This window comes from Patagioenas fasciata, chromosome 26, assembly GCF_037038585.1.
Source record: "Patagioenas fasciata isolate bPatFas1 chromosome 26, bPatFas1.hap1, whole genome shotgun sequence".
NCBI lineage: Eukaryota > Metazoa > Chordata > Aves > Columbiformes > Columbidae > Patagioenas > Patagioenas fasciata.
The window spans coordinates 5,088,371-5,108,745 of NC_092545.1; the positions used below are offsets into that span (position 1 = coordinate 5,088,371).

At 42.6% G+C, this 20,375-nt stretch overlaps 1 protein-coding gene across 3 annotated transcripts in view; it reads left to right on the top strand.

Moving 5' to 3' along the window:
- The first annotated feature begins 11,832 nt into the window (after window positions 1-11,832).
- The window catches only part of EBF2 (EBF transcription factor 2), a 118,550-nt gene continuing 110,007 nt past the window's right edge, over window positions 11,833-20,375 (top strand). For all 3 annotated transcript variants that reach the window (XM_065856670.2, XM_071799283.1, XM_065856669.2), the window contains exons 1-5: window positions 11,833-12,454; window positions 15,163-15,319; window positions 16,283-16,346; window positions 16,633-16,688; window positions 17,048-17,121. In XM_065856670.2, the coding sequence (XP_065712742.1) occupies window positions 12,324-12,454; window positions 15,163-15,319; window positions 16,283-16,346; window positions 16,633-16,688; window positions 17,048-17,121 (482 nt within the window). In that variant the 5' untranslated portion in view covers window positions 11,833-12,323. The remainder of the gene's footprint in view (window positions 12,455-15,162; window positions 15,320-16,282; window positions 16,347-16,632; window positions 16,689-17,047; window positions 17,122-20,375) is intronic.

Here is a 20,375-nt window from a genome sequence, read left to right on the forward strand (position 1 = left end):
AAACTGACAGGAATGACTCCATAACTGTTTTTAATCACTCCCAAAGCAGATGTTTCTAGTCCAGAAATCCTTGTTTGTCTTGATCTGCTTTGGAGAAAATGAGAACAATCGTAAAATGGCCAATTCTGGAATAAAACATTCCAATCATCCTTCCGCATAGAGTGCGGCCTCCGTTATTTTGAGACTGAGTTCTGAAGCTGTTCCACATAGACCTGAAAGAAGCAGCAAGGTAAAATAAAAGTAGTAGCTTTTGGTATTTTTTGAATGAGTTTGACCATGATGACTCTGAGGTCCATGACTATTTGGCAAGTGTAAGCTAAACTGATTAGTGCAACTGCAAAATTAACTGGTAAAGGGTATAAAATCAGCAAGGTAGCATGTGTTGCACTGAAGTATCATAGTGCAAATTGAGGGTATAATTCTGCCCCTGAGGAGGATACTGCAGGCTGTCAAAGTCCAGTTCTTGGAAGGTGTTTTCCTGGCTCTGATGTTACCCTGCACCAGTTCAGCGTTGGTCACTGCAGGAAGAGTTGCTGTAAATGCTTGTGTGTGCTGGTATCTTGGAAAGCAGCCTAGGTTTACATCATACAGGATGTCTTGATTCTATCAGTAGCAGATATCCAAAGTATTTTTATTTCTTTATGGCAGTTTCAGACATGCTTTTTGTAGTTAGAGTAGAACTGAATTTTGCAATAAATAGTTGTGTGGCCAAATATGATAGCTTTGATATGGACTCTTTTTATTATTATTTTTAATTTTACTGTCACATGAGTATCTTTAGTCAGGCTGCAAATCGTGATATGCTGATTCAAAAGGTAGGGAAAGGAGATGGACATGCTTCAGGTTGTGGAATGTCTCATTAGCAAAGCCTGGGATTGTTGATCCTCCGTTTTTTTGCTCCAACTCCTTATTGCAGGTGTGGAAAGCTGGGTCTAATCCAAAAGGTAATTCACAGAACTGCTCTGAGGTAGCAGGAAATAGTGTTTTATCTTTTTATCTGTACATAGTGCAACGTCAAGTCTACGCTGCCACTTGTGCTTGGAGGGGCAAAGAGCCTTAGTGTGGCTTCTTGTGTACCAGACTATGGAACTTGGCTTTGAGGTGGTCACGTCTCAAGGAATTTTGCTGAGTAGGGCTGTAAAATGAGGCTCCTGCTGTAGTGACTGACCGAGTTGCTCCTGCTGACCTACGGCACTGATGCTGTGACCAAAGCAGTCCGTCCAACCTGCCGAATTTACATGCATGTGATGCAGAGCGTGTTACTGTCTAAGAGTTTTGGAGAAACTGCTTATTGTAGATAATCCAGACCTTGAAACAGGTACCTTATCCAGAATCTTGCAGCCAAAAGATGTGCCTCAAATTCATCAGACAGATTGCCACTAGAGCTCCCAAGATGGACAGTAATTTGTGTTTGGGTTTGTTGGTTTGAGTTGTTTGTTTGTTTGTTTCTGGGGTGTGTGTCTTTGTGTGTTGTTTTGGTGTGTGTTTGGTTGTTTTCCTCCCAGGCCAGCAGCCAACCAAGTGTTTCCTATTTGCAGGTGGTGGCTGACTAACAGGCGGTGGCACCAGTGTTCTGTAACAGGTAGGAAACAGACTGGAAGTTCCAGTGTTTTCAGTTTGTGGAGGATTAACTTCTGTGATACTTTTTATCTTATTCTGCACCTATTGCTGAAGTAATTCCACAGTCTCTGTGCACGGAGATGCTCTCTGTTGGAGTACAATGTAGTTCGGAAGACAGAAAAGGCATCTCTGCCAGAATAACAATACTAGGAAGGCTTCTTTTCAGGGTTACATTAGTAAGAGGTGTTATGCTCATTCAGCAAGGGTAGCTTTCTGTGTGTTGAGAGCAGGTACCAACTTTGTAAAACAGTAAGTAAATAATTGTACATCATTCAGTTCAGTGTGTGCATACCTGACAGAGCTGTTAAGGTTGTTCATGAGTGAAGTCTAAGCCCGGTTCTCTCAAAAGAGAACAGCAAGACAGCATGATGTTTATTTAGCGCCGAAGATGTGAAGATGCTAGTGATGGTGTGGCTGCACAGACCACAAGGTGGTGGCATTGCCCAGGTAAACGGGACATGCAATGCTGTGATTTTAGTTTTGTTTTGTTTGTTTGAGCTGCAGGTTTGTCTTTTGAGCTAGCTTTCTTTAGGGAAAGGAAACCGCATGTTTAATATTTCAGTGTCTTACATCATTAGGAGTATAAAATGCACTACTTGATGGGAGGGACTTTTATTTTCTCTTTTAGAACACTTCTTCTCCTGCTTCCTCCAACCCTAGTCATTAAGCAATTTGTATAACATTTACCTGTCCTACAAAAGGACCGAATGCAGATGTGCTCTGGAAAACAGCTCTGGGAACTGAGAGAGCAGGGTTGAGCTCTTGGCTTCCTGTGTGATTTTGGGCAAGTGATTTAACTTCTGTGGACCTCTGTTTCTGAGATGTAAATTGGGAATATACCATTCCCCCTTCTGCTCTCCTCATATTTACTGTGCAGCCTCTCCAGACGTGGCATGTGCATATAGTGCCTGACTCACTGACATCCTGTCTGTTCTTCAGTCTTATGGTTATTGATCTTATGCTTGAGGTTCTGTCAGGACAAAGTACAAGGCTGGAATCCAAGTCCAACTTCACTAGTGCTGAAATTGATGGCAAAACTTTCCCAGCTGGTCCAGTTCCCTAATTCTCTATCGGTTGTACTTTTGAATGTACCTAAGATGCTGGGGGATGAGAAATCAGCGCAGGTGTTAAAACATGTCAGATGATCAAATATTTAGTTCCTATCTTATAATAAGGCCAGGTGTAAAACAGCAGTTCTGTTAACTATTAAGACTTTTAAACTGTATTCCCCATTTTACAAAAAGTGTGAAGTGGAAACTTTCCAACCTTTGAGTAGAACTCTAACATTTTATCAATATCTGAAGTTTTACCTCTGGTGGCAAGATAAACACATATGATTTTATGTATTAATGTCTTTTGCTATGCAAAACCAATAATGCCCAAAAATTCTTGTTTGTTTTTTATTTCACTTTGTAGTCTTTTTTTCTCGCCACACTCAAGTTCTCTTTGGAGCTCCTTTACAAATTGCTGTGAGCAGCTTAGCACAGGGGAGCCCCGGACTCCTGGTTTGGGCCTTCATGTGGTGTTTGGACAAGGGATGATCATTAGAGATTTTTTATTGTGTGGCTTTGCAACCTATGTTCTTGTTTCGATACTTGGCAGCTGAGCATGAGAATAGAAAGAATTTCCTTATCCATTACAAATATATATTTAACAGTGGCAAGTGTGCATGAAATGGGAACTTATCCTTTTTGGTTTTCATGTGATTTTTTTTTTCAAGATAAAAATATAATAGGTTTTGTATCTATTTCTTTTTTTTACTGGAAACCAGTAAGGCTGTGTAATTACTTAATGGACACTGGCACTAGCCTTAAGTAGGAAGTGCTGGCTGACTAGCAGCTGGCAGTGCTCCAAAGCAAAGTTCGAAGCTGTTTGATACCTGCAAAGACCTTTTATTGCCTGTAGGCTCTGTCACCATTAACATTATTCATATTCTACATGGGGAAAAAGAAGATGCCATAAACCATCTTGTAAAATGGCTTTCCCCTCTGGAGGTTGTACACGCTGGACTGCTTTGCAGTTTGGGCTTCCACACAGTGTGTGTTCCAGCTCCCCGAGCCCTTGCCCAGCACCCTCAGCATGGCCAAGGTCAGCGCAGCAAACCCTGGGTGTCCAGGTGACTGTGAACAGCTTCAAGCAAAGCTACTGAAGATTTGGTAGTTCCAACGTGAAATACCAGTGCAAGTGAATGGAAAGCCTTAAAGATGTACGGCATCTACTTGCTGCGAGTAAATTGCATAGCAAATCCACGGCAGTGCTAACTTACTACTTTTCTGATATTCACTTGCGTCAAGATGGTGCCTGAGCAGGCTTGCTAGAAGGGCATGGCTATGGAAATACTTTCAAATGAAAACTGGAGCTTGTTCTTACTAGAACTGATCTTGCTGTGGATTATGAATGGGAGAAAGGAAATTATATGCCATATGCTTCAACATATTCCGGTCTTCAGATGTTCTGAACACATGCTCTTGAAAACAACAGAGGGTGTTTTCCTTCCCTGAAGCCAAAAAATGCATGTGGACCACAAAGCTATGTCTGAAACCCTCTGAACCTGCTCGTGTGTTCTATTGTCATTGATGTCCTGTGGATTCAGATTCAGCCAAGGCTTGTTTTTTGTCTTTAGCAAGTAGCTAAAGGAGAGGCTGCAGGTGGAGAGCTGGTTTTCTTCCACTATACCCCCCCTGCATATTAGTCACTTGGTAGACAGTGAATTTATAACGCTGGTGCTACCTGAATAGAGGCACCTCCTGATGAATTGGAGCTAATGTGACAATTCTTCCATCTGCAGGAGAAACACCAGGTAAAGAGAAACACAGGTTCCAGCTTTGCTGCTTCTAGTTTCTGCTTACGGAAAATATACTTCAGGAGCCACATCTAAGATTGTTATATACAGATTTACTGTACTACCTATTAAATGGGCACATTTAAGCTTTGTCTGAGGCACAAAGCTTGCCAACTGTTTGTGCTTTTTTGTGATTTTGTTTGTTTTTTCCTTGTTGTAGCAGCTTAGCTGGGTTGGGGTGCCACCTAGTACAGCTTTTTTTCTTAAATGTAGTAGTAATGCTTTCTCCCAAAATACTTTACTAGTATCAGGTTATTTAGTAAAATACATTACTTTTCTGTAATTAACTGACACAGCCGGTGGAAATGTGATGCCACACAATGAGGCTGATCAAATCCTTTTAAGTAGCAGAAGCATTTAGGTGTGTGTAAATTTCAAAGCATTGATGTTTAGCCTGCCTATGAATACTTAAAATCAGTGATGAAAGAAAGAGTTCAAATGGTAAGCTATAATTAAAAAGCACTGAAGGCATAAAACTCTGGGTAGATTTCTCACCTCCTGGACGATAATATTTAGGCTAAACTAGATACTAATGACTTAAACTCTCAAAACCAAGAACTCAGAATTTTCCTAGGTATGGAACTCTAACCTTGGAAAGCTCTGCTGAGAGCAGTTCACGTGACCCACCATCAGCTTCACTGCTTGTAACACAAGTGCAAGTGTCTGCAGGACACAAATCTGGTTGTCAAGTTTGGCAGCTTCTGAAATGCCATGTACTGAGGTAGAAGTCCAGTTAGCTTTATGAAGTTAGGTGTGTTAATAGTTCTGTTCCACCAAATTAAAAGAAACTTTCTTCAGGTTATTTACCATACCTCAGAAGAAGCAGCAGAACTGTCTCTCCAAGGCTGTACAGTTCTAATTCTGATATACTGAGTTTTTAACTACCTCTTTCTTGCCTTATGGAAAGAATGTAGGAATAGTCAGATTAGATTAGGGTTCTTGTGTATTATATCTTAGCTTCCAGCACCAGATACTTTAAAAGAAGGCACAGGAGACTTTACAGGAGGTAGATGTTTTGATTAGTGACCACCCCCAAGAGATAGTGTCCTAATCCTAATAATTTGTGTTATGGTTGCACCAACAAACTCCAGTGAAGGACTCAGAATTTTGACAAGTGAGTTTCTATGTTTTACAGAATGGTTGAAGCTGGTTCTGCCTTGACTGCAGTTGCAGTCCTGAATAATGTAACCTGTTCTTATTTTTAAATCACAGAGCTCAATCCCACTGTCAGGATTGGTTTGTGCTAATTGATGTAACTCTAGGTTGAAAATAGCCTGCATCAGCAACACATCCATGTTCTTGAGTGGCATAAAGCAGGCTGCCTCTGTAGTCTGAGCCCATACCAAGCGAGGTTCTCGGTGCACGTGTGTTACAAGACTTGGGTACTCTTGTAGTTGTGACAGACTCCTGTGTGTTGGAAAAGTGGTCCAGTAAGAGAAAGATGGTCTTGTAGGTGAAGAGCATGTTGGATGCTTGTTCTTGTGTGCTGGGACTTTCTGGTGCCTCAGCTTCTCAGCCTGTCGAACAATAATGCTACATGGATTAAGTGACTTATCTCTGCACATGCCTTGAAAGCTTTATGGATGCTGATACTTTAGCTATGAAAACATCTAAAAATGAGAAAATCAAGTGATATAATCAAGCTTATAATTACACATCCCCCCTCCAAATTGATCTGATCCAAATGCTCTTGAGGTAAAAATGTTTCCAACAACATACTAGGCTTTGAACCAAACCCTGTAACTTTCTGTATTTTTGTGTGTGGTGAAGTTTCTGGATTTATCCTAACAGTGAAAAGTTCGTGGAAAGCCTGAGGTGGATCTGCCTACTTATCTGAGTTCTGTGAGGATGAAAATCAGTATACTTTCTTGAAAACAAATATTTCTTTGAGAAGACTCTGGAGTTGTAAATATGCATACATATGTATGTATATCCCAGGAAAATGACAGAAGTTTGGAAGCTGAAGCTTTTCTAGGTAGCCAGCCCTGGCTGGAGGCTGTTTCCTCAGCCAATCAAAACAGTGCAACAAGATATGCATTAGATATGTTCCTTCTTTTCTGGCAATTGAGGCAAAACTGGCGAATTTGGAATTAAATAGAATTTGCATATACTAGTTTGCATCAAAGTAATTTTGTATTACTGGGACTTGAGTGTCCTGATTTAAATGTTAGGCTGTGCTGCATGAAAGCGTTAAAGAAACTTGCATGTCTTCACAATGCTTATATTTTAAGCACTTCAAAAATCAAGTTTTATCTAACAAGATGCTTAAGGTTTGCTGACTTTTAAGCAGGGGAAGTGTCCCTGTGGCATCACTTCGAAGTGACCATTCATGTAATTAAAGCTAGACACCTGTTTTAGACAGAGCCGCATCGAGTTGAGTCAAGGAATAAAAATGAGGCCCTCACAGTACAGATGTCTGAGCAAGAGGTTAAGCATGTGTGTATTGTCAAGTAATTCTTGTAAGACCACTCGAGTGACTAATATAGGTTAAGTGCCAGTGTAAGAATGTTTCTAATACTGGGGACCACTTTTTATTTGGTTTGTATATTAATGAATGAATCTAATTCTGCTTTCCGATATGTCTGCCTTTATCCACTTGCTTGTGAAGACTGACAGTTCGAGTTGTGTCGTAGGTGTGTACCTGGAACTAGAAAGTCTACAATGACCTAAACTTCTCTTCTTCCTGCTGAATATTTTAGATAGTTTATATACAAAGACATACTGTAAAACTGACCTTGATTGCTTTCCATAAGCTGCAAAATGAGAGAGAGGATCCCAGCACAAATATACACCCACTTAAAGTATTTTTCCTGAATGTGCTTGTAGCTTCAAACCTCCATGTGGTTAGAAAAACAAACTTCAGCACTAAGACTTCTCAAATCTGCATTAGAAAATAAAATGGAACATACACTCCCGATAGTAAAATATTATTTGCTAACGTGTTCCAAAAAGCATGCTAGGCAAAAGGCAGTAAAAGTATCTTTAAAAAAAAGTTGGATATAAAAACCGAGCAGATGTGTTTTTCTGTTCTAGTGAAAAAAGCACCTACTTACTGGAATGAATAGGAGACTCAAAAGAGGATCTGATGGATACAGTATTTTCTCTCTTTTGGGAAAGATGAGGTGGAGAAGAAGTTATTAAATGTTTACTTATGCATTTGTAAGTTTGAAAGCATTCCTTTGTTCACTGCTTATAAATGTGATCAGTAGAATATCTGGAACTTGCACATTTTGTAAGCGCTGATCAGCGTGCAGAGTTTCCTCCAGTAAATAGTGCCTTTATGGTGCAAGAGGGAAGGGGGAGAGAAGGGGACAGACGGGGTTCAGCAGCTCTAGAGCCATGTTTCTGGTTATTTGCGAATGGCATAGGAGAGGAATCAGTTATTTTGTACTTGGGGCTGAACTTTTTCCAGAAATCCAATGGGGCAAGTTATCTTCTGAGAGAACCTGTATGTTAATTATATAAAACTGGGCTTATAATAAAGATAACCCAAAACACTTCATTGCTTAAATCCTTGTTTTGCATTTTCTATGCACAGTTGAGCTCAGTTTGCTTTCATGACTTAGTTGTGTGCACCTGAACTGCTTGAAACCTCTCATATTAAAAACGTTTTAAGAAACTTCCCCCCCCCCGCCCCCTTAAGCTCAGTACCTTCTTATTTCAGCTAAATCGAGGGTCTTGTAAATGAAGAGCAGTCCTGCATCAGCTGGAGCAGTTTGGACATAGTGCTCTGATCACCCCACACCCCTGTCCTTCCACGAGTTCAGAACTCAGCCTGTTCCTGGTTCTTGTCGCCACGTTTCTGCTGCAGGGTATCCCGTGCAAGTAAATACTTTGTTTATGCTTATATTAGGCTCTTGAAAGCTATTTTCGGGGACTTCTTTATTTGTCAAATACCGTTATGTTGCCAAAAAATGTGATTGATGTGTGCCTGAACATGAATCACTTGCATTTAGAATGTCTTAAAACTTTAAGCTGTTAACAGCTTAAATTAACGTTTATAACAGGCACTTTTATTTTTCTGGTACAGGTGTACCGGAAAAATGAAACTTCCAGTGAGATTATTGGATAAAGTGGGAAAGATTAGTTATCCTTCTCCATTCTGACACGGATAATTTTAACCTATGATTCGTTCCCTTGAGACACCTGAAGGATGGTGAATTCTCACAAATGAATAGGAACAAGAATGAAGTGTTGTCTTCAGACGTAGTTTAACTTTCTCATTGACATTTTCTCCTTAAACGTGACAGGAAACAATAGTAGTTTTAAGGTAACGCTTTTAAAGGACTTGAGTATCAGCTTCAATGCGTGTGTTTCTTCCTGCTGGCAGTCGCTGTGTCGAGTCGTGAAAGTTGATTCTGGTGTATTAAACGACGTTGTTAAAAACCCACTAACAAAGACGAGCATCTCGCTTTACCACGTCAAAACTGCCTCACCTGTCATTTTGACCCCGGCATGTGGAAACGAGTGTGGCAGTCTGGAGGGGAACAGCCCTTCCTCCAGCAGGAAATCATCAGCACTCATCGAAACAGTTGCCTTTTTTTTTTCCTTAGTACGAGGAAGAAAATCGCTTCAAGCGATTCCCGAGACTGAAAGCGCCCGTGAAAGTTGTGGGGGTGCGGGGCTGCGCGCAGAGCGGCGCTGCTGCGGGAGCCCCGGCCCGGCGGGCGCGGGGGGTGCGCGACTCGACACCCTCTCCCCGCTCCACGCTCACCGCTGCTGCTTTACAGTCCTGTTCCCTCCGAGAAACCCTTTCCCCAAACCTTCGGCGTGCTCTTATTTATGCCTCTAAACTGTATTTAGAACTGGGTGTAAGTACGCTATGAAGATATGCTGCTGGAGCTTCCTTCTCTTTACCGCGGTGTCCTCGCAGGGTTTTTTTCCCAAGCCAACGCGCCATCCTCCCCGGAATTACACGGTGCCATATACCTGCCGGTGGAACCGACTCAGCTGAACCGCAGAAACCTCTAAAGTGCAAATCCAAATGAAGCGGCGGTTACACTCGTATAATGCTGCTTTTACTCAGTGATTTTGTATCAGAAGCGTCTGAGAAACAGGCTTTTCCCAAACTATTTAAACGAAGTCCCTGAAATAGGGAACCGGGAGTTTATAACTGCAGAAGTATTTAAGAACTCCTGTCATTTTGAGATACGCTGCAAAGGAAAGGAACTTAAGTGGAGGGAGAAAATTCTCCCCCTGAAAGCGCTTCCTCTCGCAGGAGTCGAAGAGGCGCCCGGGCGCGGGGCTGAGCCTGGCGCAGCGCTTCCCCCCGGCCTCCAGCGCTTCCCCCCCGGTCTCCAGCGCTCCCCGCCCCCGGCCAGCAGCCCCCGCTGGGGCAGCAGGAGAAGGCTCCGTTCATTTGTCCCTGAAGTGCAAAATTGTGGTGGCAGCTGTTTGGGGCGAAGAAAGTGCATCTCCTCTGACCTGCACCGCTGCCCTCTGACCCGCTATGAATCCCGAAAAGCGGGGCTCCCCGGGGGCCCCGGCACACGAGTGCCCATTGTTCCCGGAGCTGGCACGGTCCGTGCCCGGCGGTTCTTAAACGACTGGATTGGAACTAAATAAGCGTTTGGGTTGGATCCCTTGAACGCGTTTCAGGGACAGACTCGGCTTTATCAGTAGGAGCGAGGGACAGCAGTTATTAGGAAACATTTTCTCCTTATGAGTACGTCGGCCAAGGTTAGATCGAGTGGGAATTCCGCCCCCTCCCCTTCCGTCCCTGCCCCAGGTTTAAGAATAAATGCAGGAACGGTCAGAGTGGCATTGCCAAAAATGATCTTATTACAAAGAGGGGGCTTTTATTTGAGGAAATGTACCCACGCCTATTGCAAAATGGTTAAAAAAAAATCGCCATAATATGCTTTTACCATCGCATGTGCGTTTACGTCGTGTGTTTTGTTTGTTGGTGGGGTTTTTTCTCACTTTTTTTTTTTCTTTTGTTCGAATGTCATACCACTGTTTGGATTAGTTCTTTTCAGATAGAGAAATTGCATCTCAAAGATGCTAAGATCATGTCTTGAAAGGTTGGCTTCTGCTCTCGAACACCATCAAACTGCCGGTGCTTTGCTGTAACGCTAAAATAAATCCAGCCTCGCCTTTTGCTAACCTGACAAAATCACTTACTGCATATTTATCAATTTGGGGAGGTGGGTCAGCGCGATAAATTTCCTTGAACAAAGATCGTGTGAGATGTATTAGTTCATCTAATACCACGTCTGTCACTTTTGTAGACAAAATAATTCGGAGTGCCGGCTTTGCCCTCTATCGTGCTTGAATTAAGTATACATTTTCATGAAAGTTTTATGGGAAGATTTTAATTTGCATTTTTTTTTGAGGGAACTGTAGGAAACTCCCTGACAGTAATCTAGCATTTAATAGAAAGGTGGCTTTTTCAAATGCGGCTGAACGTGGGTGGAAGGAATTAGGATTTTTTTTCTGAAATGGAAATTGTATTTCTATCCCGTAAAAAAAAAAAAAAAAAAGGCAGGTTAAAGAGAGGAGCTGCACATAATGAGTCAAGGAAATCCTTACGCTGTCCCTTTAACTACCGAACATCTGATTCCCTCATCTGGCAGATGGTCTCTGAGCACAGATTTGCATTCATTGTCTTGAAATCTGTTTTCGCCTTGGTGTTATATAGATTTCAGAGGCAGATCTATACACAGATCAGAATACAAAAGGGCCAGGAGGAAAATATCACCAAGGCAGAGTGGTTTAAAAAAAAAAAAGATTAAATGTGGACGCAGGTATCGTCCCGCTTCACAGCGGGCTGGGCTGAGCTCCAGTTTCCTTACTGGGAGATTTTGCCTAGATATAGGGTGTTATAAAAAGTTTAAGGCTCAACCTGACAGCTTGTGTAGAGTAAGAACTTCGGGGTCTTCTGGGTGCGTTGAGTCTCACTCCCTCTTGCTTATGCAGATAGTCTCAGCATCCAAAACCCCCGCAGGCTTTGCGATCGGGACCCATTTCGTGCCCTCTAAGCGCTCAAAAATCTTTTAAAAATACCGCGCCCCATGCAAACCCGCCAACTACCTGTGTGGTTGCTTTATTATTTCGATATGGAACAGATTTCTAGCGATTGCTGCATTGAGCGCAGGTCAGTTATGTAGCAGGACCGTCTGATGTGTGGCTGACGACGTGAAATTACAAGCCAGCCTGCGGGGCCGGGGCCGCGGGCCGGTCCGGTCCCTCTCGCCCGCAGCCGCGGGGCTCCGGCCTCGCCGCCCCCGCCCCGGGGCTGAGCGCTCGGAGCCGGCAGGCGGCAGGATCGCACGCAGCCCTCCAATCGGGGCATCTTATGCAAATGAGAAGCCCTTATATGGGAGCAGGCTCCGCCCCCTTCCCGCTCTGTGCGCTCCCCTCGCTGTAACCCATTCATGGTGGCCACTTTGGGAAGGATCGGCGCTTCCCAGCCGTAGTGTGTAATCAGACTCTCTTTAGCTCCATTTCTTCCTTTCTTTTACAATTTATCCCGCTTCTTCTTCCTTTTTTTTTTTTTCCTTCCTTCTCCTCTGGATTAGGCAGTAATCAATTCTCCCTGTGTCCGAGAAACAGGTGATCCTTGTCAACTGCTATCAGTTTCTGGATGCAGTTTGCTCTCCTGCGTTTGAAGGATAATGACACCAGGCAAGACCGAATCAGCATAACTTTTACTTTGCAAGAGGAAAAACTTTTTTTCCCTGTTTGAAGGCATTAAAAACACGTAACATTTAAAGACAGAAGAAGTTGGTTTTAAAGCTGAACTTCTCCACTTTCTGGGATTTGTGTGTGTCAACTTCAAAGGCTGCGTCTTTTTTTTTTTTTTTTCCTCCTCCCTTATCTCCCAAAAGGAAACTGTTGCTAGTTGGAATAGACTTTTTAAATGTTTGGGATTCAAGATACTTTAGGAAGAGGACCAATTCTGAAAGATAAATCTCTAGGTTCTGAAATGGATTCCGTCAGGTCCTGGGTCAGAAACGTTGGGGTTGTGGATGCAAACGTAGCAGCACAAAGGTAACTGTGACTGTTTTCTCCCCCACTTCCCCCCTCCCTTTTTTTTTTTTAACCAAGCCTTTTCTTTACTCTCTATTGTTTGCATTTGATATTAAATTTATTTTCTCCCTTTCTGTCCCCCTCCTTCCTCCCGGTTTCTTCTAGCCAGTGAAAATTCAGGGTATTACAGCTAGAGCAAGGGAGAAGCACTCCAAAAACGGAGAGCATCAGGAGTCCGAAAATCCAGTGCAGGGATCAGATGGCACAGAGCTCGGATCATTCTTTCTTTTTCAGCACAAGGGAGATGTGTGTGTGGGTGGATTGGTTGTACCTAGTGATACACAGAACTCCTTCCCGCTTTCTGGGGCAGACAGCTGAATAGGAGCGGACCAAGTTAGGATTAATTTAAATGTAGATCTTTTCCCTCGCTCCGCCCCGGCCCATCTTGTTTTACTTAATTCAAGTGTCTCTGTAGCTACGGTAAGCACTGGAGAAACCTCAGCTCGTGAATTGCAGGCTGCTAGAGGCAAGCAGCGAGCAAAGCAGACTTCCGAGGGGGAAGGAGTGTTGGCAGGCAGAAGAGCCGTGCGGCCAGCCCGGCAGTGCCGCGGCCCCAGCGCGGAGCGGCCGCACAGCGCGGAGCCCGCTCCCCTGCCCGCTCCCTGCGCGGAGCCCGCTGCCTGTCCGCTGGCTGCCCCGCTCCCTGCCCGGAGCCCCGCTCCCCTGCCCGCTCCCTTCCCGAAGCTCCGCTGCCCTGCCTGGACCCCGCTCCCTGCGCAGAGCCCCGCTCCTCTTCCCGCAGCCCCACTCCCTGTGCGGAACCCTGCTCCCTGCCCCAAGCTTCGCTGCCCTGCCCGCTCCATCCCACCTGCACGGCCCGGCTGGTCCAGCACCTGCGGGTGCCAGGGATCACTGCTGCTCTGCAATGCCAGTAAACACGCGGAACTGGGGGGCTCTTTGGTTTTCACTTGTTCGGGCGGCTTAGCTTTCCCCCGCTTTTTAAATTTTTGCTTCCCAGCCAGTCGGCACAAGTCCGTTATTCTGGTCTCTACCCGTTAGGGGTAAGACGATGAAAAACCTTTTTAGGTAATTTTTTTTTCTCCTCGCTCTCTGGATACTTTTAAACTTTTTTTTTTTTTTTTTTTTTTTTTAAACTAGTAGCATCGGGAAGGGAAAGGCTAAATTGTTTCCGGGAATAAGTTTGCTTTTATTTAGCATAGAGGCAAGGCAAAGGGCATATAACAGTAGATGGAACTTCAAATGAAACAGGGACAGTATAGAAATAGTCCATCCATGCCCCCACGCACGGCTTGATCCGTGAGAAGGGTTTTCCAAACACTATGGGAGGAGTTATCAGAGTTTTATGAATGTCGATAGACGGTTTAATAACTACGATGAGGGGGGGAGAGGTTTCTTCCCGGAGAAACCGAAAGTAAAAGGAAGCGGCTCCCAAGCAGCCTCTAATTTGCGGGCGCGGTGGAGACGCGGTCGCGCTGTCTTAGGTGGTGGCATTGCCGGGTTTTTTTTCAGAGATCCGTAACAAACCAAGAAATCCGAGTTTTTCCATGTAGAATGAGAGGAAGCCCCAAACTAGATGCAGTTGTGGCGGATGTGGCGGGTTCCCACTGTACCTATTTGGCAATGGAAAACACGGGGAAACATCTGTAGTTCTCCGAAAGAGTCAAATACTTTGGCTAATGCAGTGGAGCTGTTTTGGGGACTGACAACTGAAGCTGTTCTGACTCCTAACTTGTCTGGCAGATAGATTTAATCTGTCTGTTAAGTTATATGGAGGTGCTTGCGTGCACCTATTTTCAAATTTGCATTATGGAGAAGGAGCTACAATTAGTTTCACTGAGAAATGTAGCAGTTAGGGATACTCTGGATATGCAAAAGCATTTGAATCCTTAGAAGCCCGGCAATGTGTGGGAACCACTGCATTTTCTGCAGTCAGGGACAAGATTTGGCCAAGGGCTAATTAACTGGAGTCTAAATTCTTTCCATTTAAATCAGAAATTGAAGACCCAGGCATCGGTTCAAATAGGTCAGTGAGTAAAGACTACATTGACAAAATTCACTGCTGAGGAAAGCAGATACACTGCTTGAAACTAGTTGTCTTTTGCCTAAAATATAGCTGCCCTCAAGCTGACAGTCCACTTGTAAGAAATGTTAAGATCACTTGTCTTGTACAGGAAAAGGGAGCGATGCTGGAATGTACAGATAGCCCTTCCAGACTCTCTGATATGTTACATCTACTTCCCAACCTGTGTGTTGCATTCCAGCCATGAGTGTGACAGGCAAGAAGGAAATAGGTAGAGGAGGAAGTAAAACACTTACTGTCTTTAGCAATAACCGATCTCTTAACATTCGGGCTCTGTAAATTACTCTTGTCCTCAGAGCATAACCATAAAGATACCAGGGCCAAGGCAAAACGAGTGTTACAATGACAGCTTCAAACTTGGGCATCGCTTCGTCCCCCCACCCAGCTCCACATTCGGCCGCAGCTGCCCCGGCCCTCCCCGCCGTCCCACTGGGGAAGGAGCCATCAGAGCCAGGGTGACAAGTGACACTTCCTAACCTTGTGTGACACTCGCACAAGGTGGACGATTCCCAGCTTTTCTCTGAATGTGTTCTGCCTTTTCTGTTGTTGTTCTGCTGTTACTATTGCACAACCTGGTAATGTCTTTGTCTCTTCCCCCCACACCCCATCCCGTGTTTTTCCTCCACAGCGGAGTAGCTTTGTCCAGAGCTCACTTTGAAAAGCAGCCACCCTCCAACTTGAGGAAATCCAATTTCTTTCACTTTGTTCTGGCTCTCTACGACAGACAGGGGCAGCCCGTGGAAATAGAGAGGACAGCTTTTGTGGACTTTGTAGAAAATGATAAAGTAAGGCTTGTTATCTTTCTTCTTCCTCTCTTCCTCTCCAAATTTGACCTTTTCTTCTCCCCCAATTGAGCCGCTAACTTTTAATACCTGTTGTCCCTAACAAAATACAGCCAGCTCTTGGTTGAGTGCTCAGGTGCTTTGGTAAAGCTGTGCGTGCTGCTGTAGTTCAAAAGGCTTTCAAGCCTCTGCTGGATCGGGAATAAAATGGGAATTTCATACATCTGCTAAAAAGAGAATTAAAAAATGCATGAGGGACAACTGCGTGCCTTTTCTTTTTTTTTTTTTTTGGTATCTACCAGATTTGCCAAGTTTGATTCGTACCCTAACAGAAGTGGAATCTGACCTGTAATATGTCGTATTATCTGTTGAGCTTGATTATTTGTATTCCTTAAGACTCCAAAGTAAATGGCAATACTTGAGAAGCATTTGGTTTGAGATTTTTTTAATCCATGTGTTGACCATTTCACATTGTTTTTACAACTATTTCCTTAGTCATGGACAAGATTTTTTAAATTATGCTTGTATAAAATTATCTTCTAGGAAATTACCGTGTAAAAAATATGTGTAGCACAACCTTCGGGAAATAAATAACAGTGACTCAAAATAACACTGTAACAAAGCAATGAACACGTTCAAAACAAAACCCACCGGTATCAATCTGCTTTATATTAACTGAGTTAAAACGTACAGATTTGTCTCGGTGTATTGCTTTGAAAAAGTTGAGAGCATAATAGCAAAGAAGAGAGGAAAAGAAGTTCTTGAACTCCTACAGGAAAAGATGTCATCTGTATTTTGTAGCTTGTACTGGGTCATTTGGAAGGTTAATATATCCCAATCAGTGGATCCACCTCTCGGAATTTTAATGAACTTTGTTGTCACTTCAATCATGATTATCAGGTTTTGCATTTTAAATGTGCCAAGTGTAAGTTCTGGAAGAAATTATTTAAAAATTGTCTCTTTCAGGAGCAAGGCAATGAAAAGACGAACAACGGCACACATTACAAACTCCAGCTTCTTTATAGCAATGGTGAGTCCCACTCCCAGTCACCTTCTGTAGGCTGTAAAATGAGGCGAGGTGTGTAGGTGCTGTCACTCTGATTTCCAAAATACCCTGGAATTCCCTGGATGATGCCCCTTCAGTGCAGGGCTGGGCTCTGAGCTTCACCTGCTGTGGACGGGCTTGGGAAACCAAACTAAATGCTCTTTCTGAGGGTGTTTAATAAAGCACTAGCTGAAATGAATGATTTTGTCGTGATGTTTAGGGAAAGATGTGTGTTAGCAGCGTTATTTCTGACTCTCGTCTCTTGCTCTAGGTGTCAGGACTGAACAGGATCTCTATGTTCGGCTCATCGATTCAGTCACCAAGCAGGTGAGCACAGCTAATAAATAAATAGCTACCCCGTCCCACCTCATCCTTCCTTTTTTCTTAACATCGCCCTGAGTAGTTTTTATTCTCTTGTTCATTCGTATTGCAGACCTTATTTTTGAGGGCAATTGAAAAGTAATGCTCTTAAGTCTATTTTTTTTTTCCTCCACAAATTATAGGTTTTTATCTACTTTTTATCAATAGTTATGTATAAGCTGCTTTCCCTGCTCACAAAGGCCTTGGGGCAGGTATTTATTTGCAAGCAATGGTGAGGTAAAAAACCTTGACCTCAGATCTGAATGTTACAACAAATAAATAACTCTTGTGTGCTACTGGCTCACCTCTTCTCTTTACTTTTGTAGCCCATCACTTATGAAGGACAGAACAAGAACCCAGAAATGTGCAGGGTTTTGCTTACCCATGAAGTCATGTGCAGGTAGGGCGACTTTATGAATGGCATCATTTGTTAAGCTGGTTTCTGTAGGTGACAAAGTGGCCTTTTCGATGACGCTGTAGGTAGGAAGAGTTGGATTTGTTTGGTTTTTGTTGGTGTTGAGTCAGAGAGATTCTTGGTGCGGGAAAACTCTCATTTTACGTGTGGGTAACACTTGATTTGGGTTCAATACGGGTATTTGGGGGGTTTGTGTGTGGTGTTTTATGTCTTTTTTTTTCCCCTCGGCAAGAGATTTAGCAAGCCCAGGCCCACAGTCTCAGCTGCACTATTTTTGTTTAAACTTGGCCTTTGCATGTGTTGTTTAAATTGAGACTTTTCATACGCTTATTTCTTACAAAAATTTCCATTCACCTTTTGAGAACGAGCTGTATAACTTCCAGATTTTGACTTAGAAACTAAAAGGCATTCTTAATGTACTTTTCTCTGGTGAAATATTTTATTTTTCTTAATTCAATTATCCTCATTAATGTTCTTAAATTTTGCTTAGTTCTACCCCAACCAAAACAGAAGCCTCTCAAACCAAAATACAAATCCTTCTTTTCTATACTGTGTGAGCAATATTTAGAGGACTTCCACCTTTTAATTAAACCCCGTTATTTTTAACATGTAAAGTTATAAATTAGAGGGTAAAATGAGTTGAGGATGTTTTTAATAACATTTGTATAAGTCTGAAGTTACATGTACCTTATGTATGTACATTGTGCTTCCATGGTAACTTATTACTTTTCCTGTTCTCGTGTAATTAAATTTTTTTCAATACATATAACAATGCAAACACTCCATGTGGTATATTAAAATGTGTTAAATTGTGCATAGAATGTCCTTCCAGAAAATGAGAGGCAAAACCGATCATGACCTTTACTAACAGTTTGTGATTTATTGTATTATGGGAGGCTGTTAAGCTGTCGGACTGAATGTTGCTTCTTTTAATGTTGCAGTTTGCTACTTGATTTTTGTGTTTATTTTTTTTAAGTAGCCTTTTAAGGTAACAGAGTAAGAGCAGCTTGTTTGGACAGACTTCTTGCTGTACTTAACAGTTACATCAACCATTCCATTACTTTTAAAATGTAATAAGAATGAAGTAAATGTCTAGTGTTTATCTGTTGTGCTTTGCTCTCATTAATTAAGAAAATGAGCATTGTTCCTTTTGACCACCGATCGTGTATGTATGCACAAAAAGAGCGTGTATCCTGTACGAGAGATACGGCGCGCTTTGAGAGGACCTGTAGATACAGTAGCACAGATCAATGGTGTGTATGCTACTTTCTGGCACGTCTAAAACTTGTGTAGGTATTTAAATATATCTCCTATTTCTGTATTGTTTAAAGTCTTTGCTAGAACCAGGTGAACGTTAGAGAAGAAAAATCTTTGAATCGCTATGGAGTTGGGTCCTGGTTTATGCTAACGAAATAACAGTCAGGATATTTCACCCTCCTCCACGCTTCCGTATAGCGTGCGGTTCTATCTTAGAAGTTAAAATACTTCAGCAAACACCAGTATCCTCCCTTCCAAATGTACTTCTTTAAAATACAACTATTTTGGCTTTCTCCCCTGCTCCCTGATGCCTTTATGGCATCGAACACTCTGTTTGGCTTTTATATACCTGGCCTCTGCTGATGCCTACAAACATATTCCGTGCTTGATTTAAGGTAGTGTTCTACAAATGTAAACCATTATTCCGATTACACTGAACTCTCCTGCTTGATGGATTAGCCAAGGAGGAATTACAACTCAGGGATGTTCTTGCCGTGTAAAACGCAGATTAGCGAACAAAATCAAAAGCGCTCTGTAACCTAATCAAGTCATTTGACTTTAAACGTCGTGTTTTCCTAAAGTATCTCTGAACAGGATGCAGCATATTCCAAAGAGGCATTACACACATCACGTTGAATAATGCCAAGGGAATGGATTCGACTCTAGTTAAACTCGACATTTTATTTTATTTCTTTTAAGTACAATAATCAAATCTTCCTCATTGTGTGCTGCTTAAGTGGCAGCATCAATTTTTAAAGCCCCTAGTTTAGTTTGCATTAGTAACAGTATATAAAAATTTAATGCACTGTACCCACTGTGCTGTCCAAATTGATGCCTACTGTTTTTAAAAAGAAGGGTCTGCCTGTCTTTCTCTTCCTCTTCTTCCCATCCTTGCTAGTTGAAGGTAGGCTTTATTTTGGTATATTTTTTTAATGTAATCACACAGGCAGCTATTCTTGCTGTATGGAGACAAGTGCATCCGAAACTCGGCGTCTTCCACTCAGACGGTGACAGATGCGTGCTTAGCAGGAAAGTTGTCTAAATATTGATATGGCTACAGCAATCTGTCATACCAATTGAAAGTTAAACTCTCAGCTCTCAATAATTAGTGCTTTCAGCAAGAGGCTCGATTTATTTATTTGCAAATCTGGAATTTTGCATTTGGGTTATTATGGCCTAATGGGAACTGTTCCTGTTAGGTGGATCTAAAATACACAGTCGTTCCCCCCGATGGTTGGAAATCAAGGTAAACAGTCTCCTCTCCTCCAGTAACTTTTTCTTTTCTTCCTTTCTTCCAATTACAGACTAAGAGGAAAGTAGTTGTTATGCTGCTGCCAGCAACCCCCTATGCCCTCAATGCTCAGAGGGTTAAAAGGTATTATAATTTGAACAGAAGTAGTCTCAGGGCCTACAGCTGGCTAATAACAGAGCCGCATTGAGGCAGGCGAGCCCCACAGCTGTGACTTTCGCCACAAGGCTCAGACTAGACAGGAGCTCTAATCAGCTGGGCCAGGCGGCCACTGGGGCCTGTGTCTTTATCGGCCAGATGGTGTGAATTTAGACACTTTTGTTATGCAATTGCAGGGAGGAGTTGGGGAGAAGAAAACAAAACAAAGGCCACCATGCTGTGAGCTTATTTGAGTTTGAAATTAGAGACAGATTTTTTTTTTTTTTTTTTTTTGGATGGGGGAGCGAGGGGAGGGAAGTTGAGGGCTGAATTTTAAAACCATTTTAGTCAAGTGTGAGGAGGGAAAGGATGCGAGTTTGCCTTTGACATGAGCTTTCTGGAGGATTCAGTTTGTAGATCTGGTGGTGACTGTGGTAGATTTTTGGTTTCTGTGTTTGTTTTTAGGCTTTTTCAGGACAGTTCATAATGTAAACCATTACTTTTCCTGCATAAATCTAGTTAGAGGGGAATATATAATAAGAAAATGTAGAAAATAGAAGTCTTGGCCTTGATATTCTTATTTTAAATGGATGAG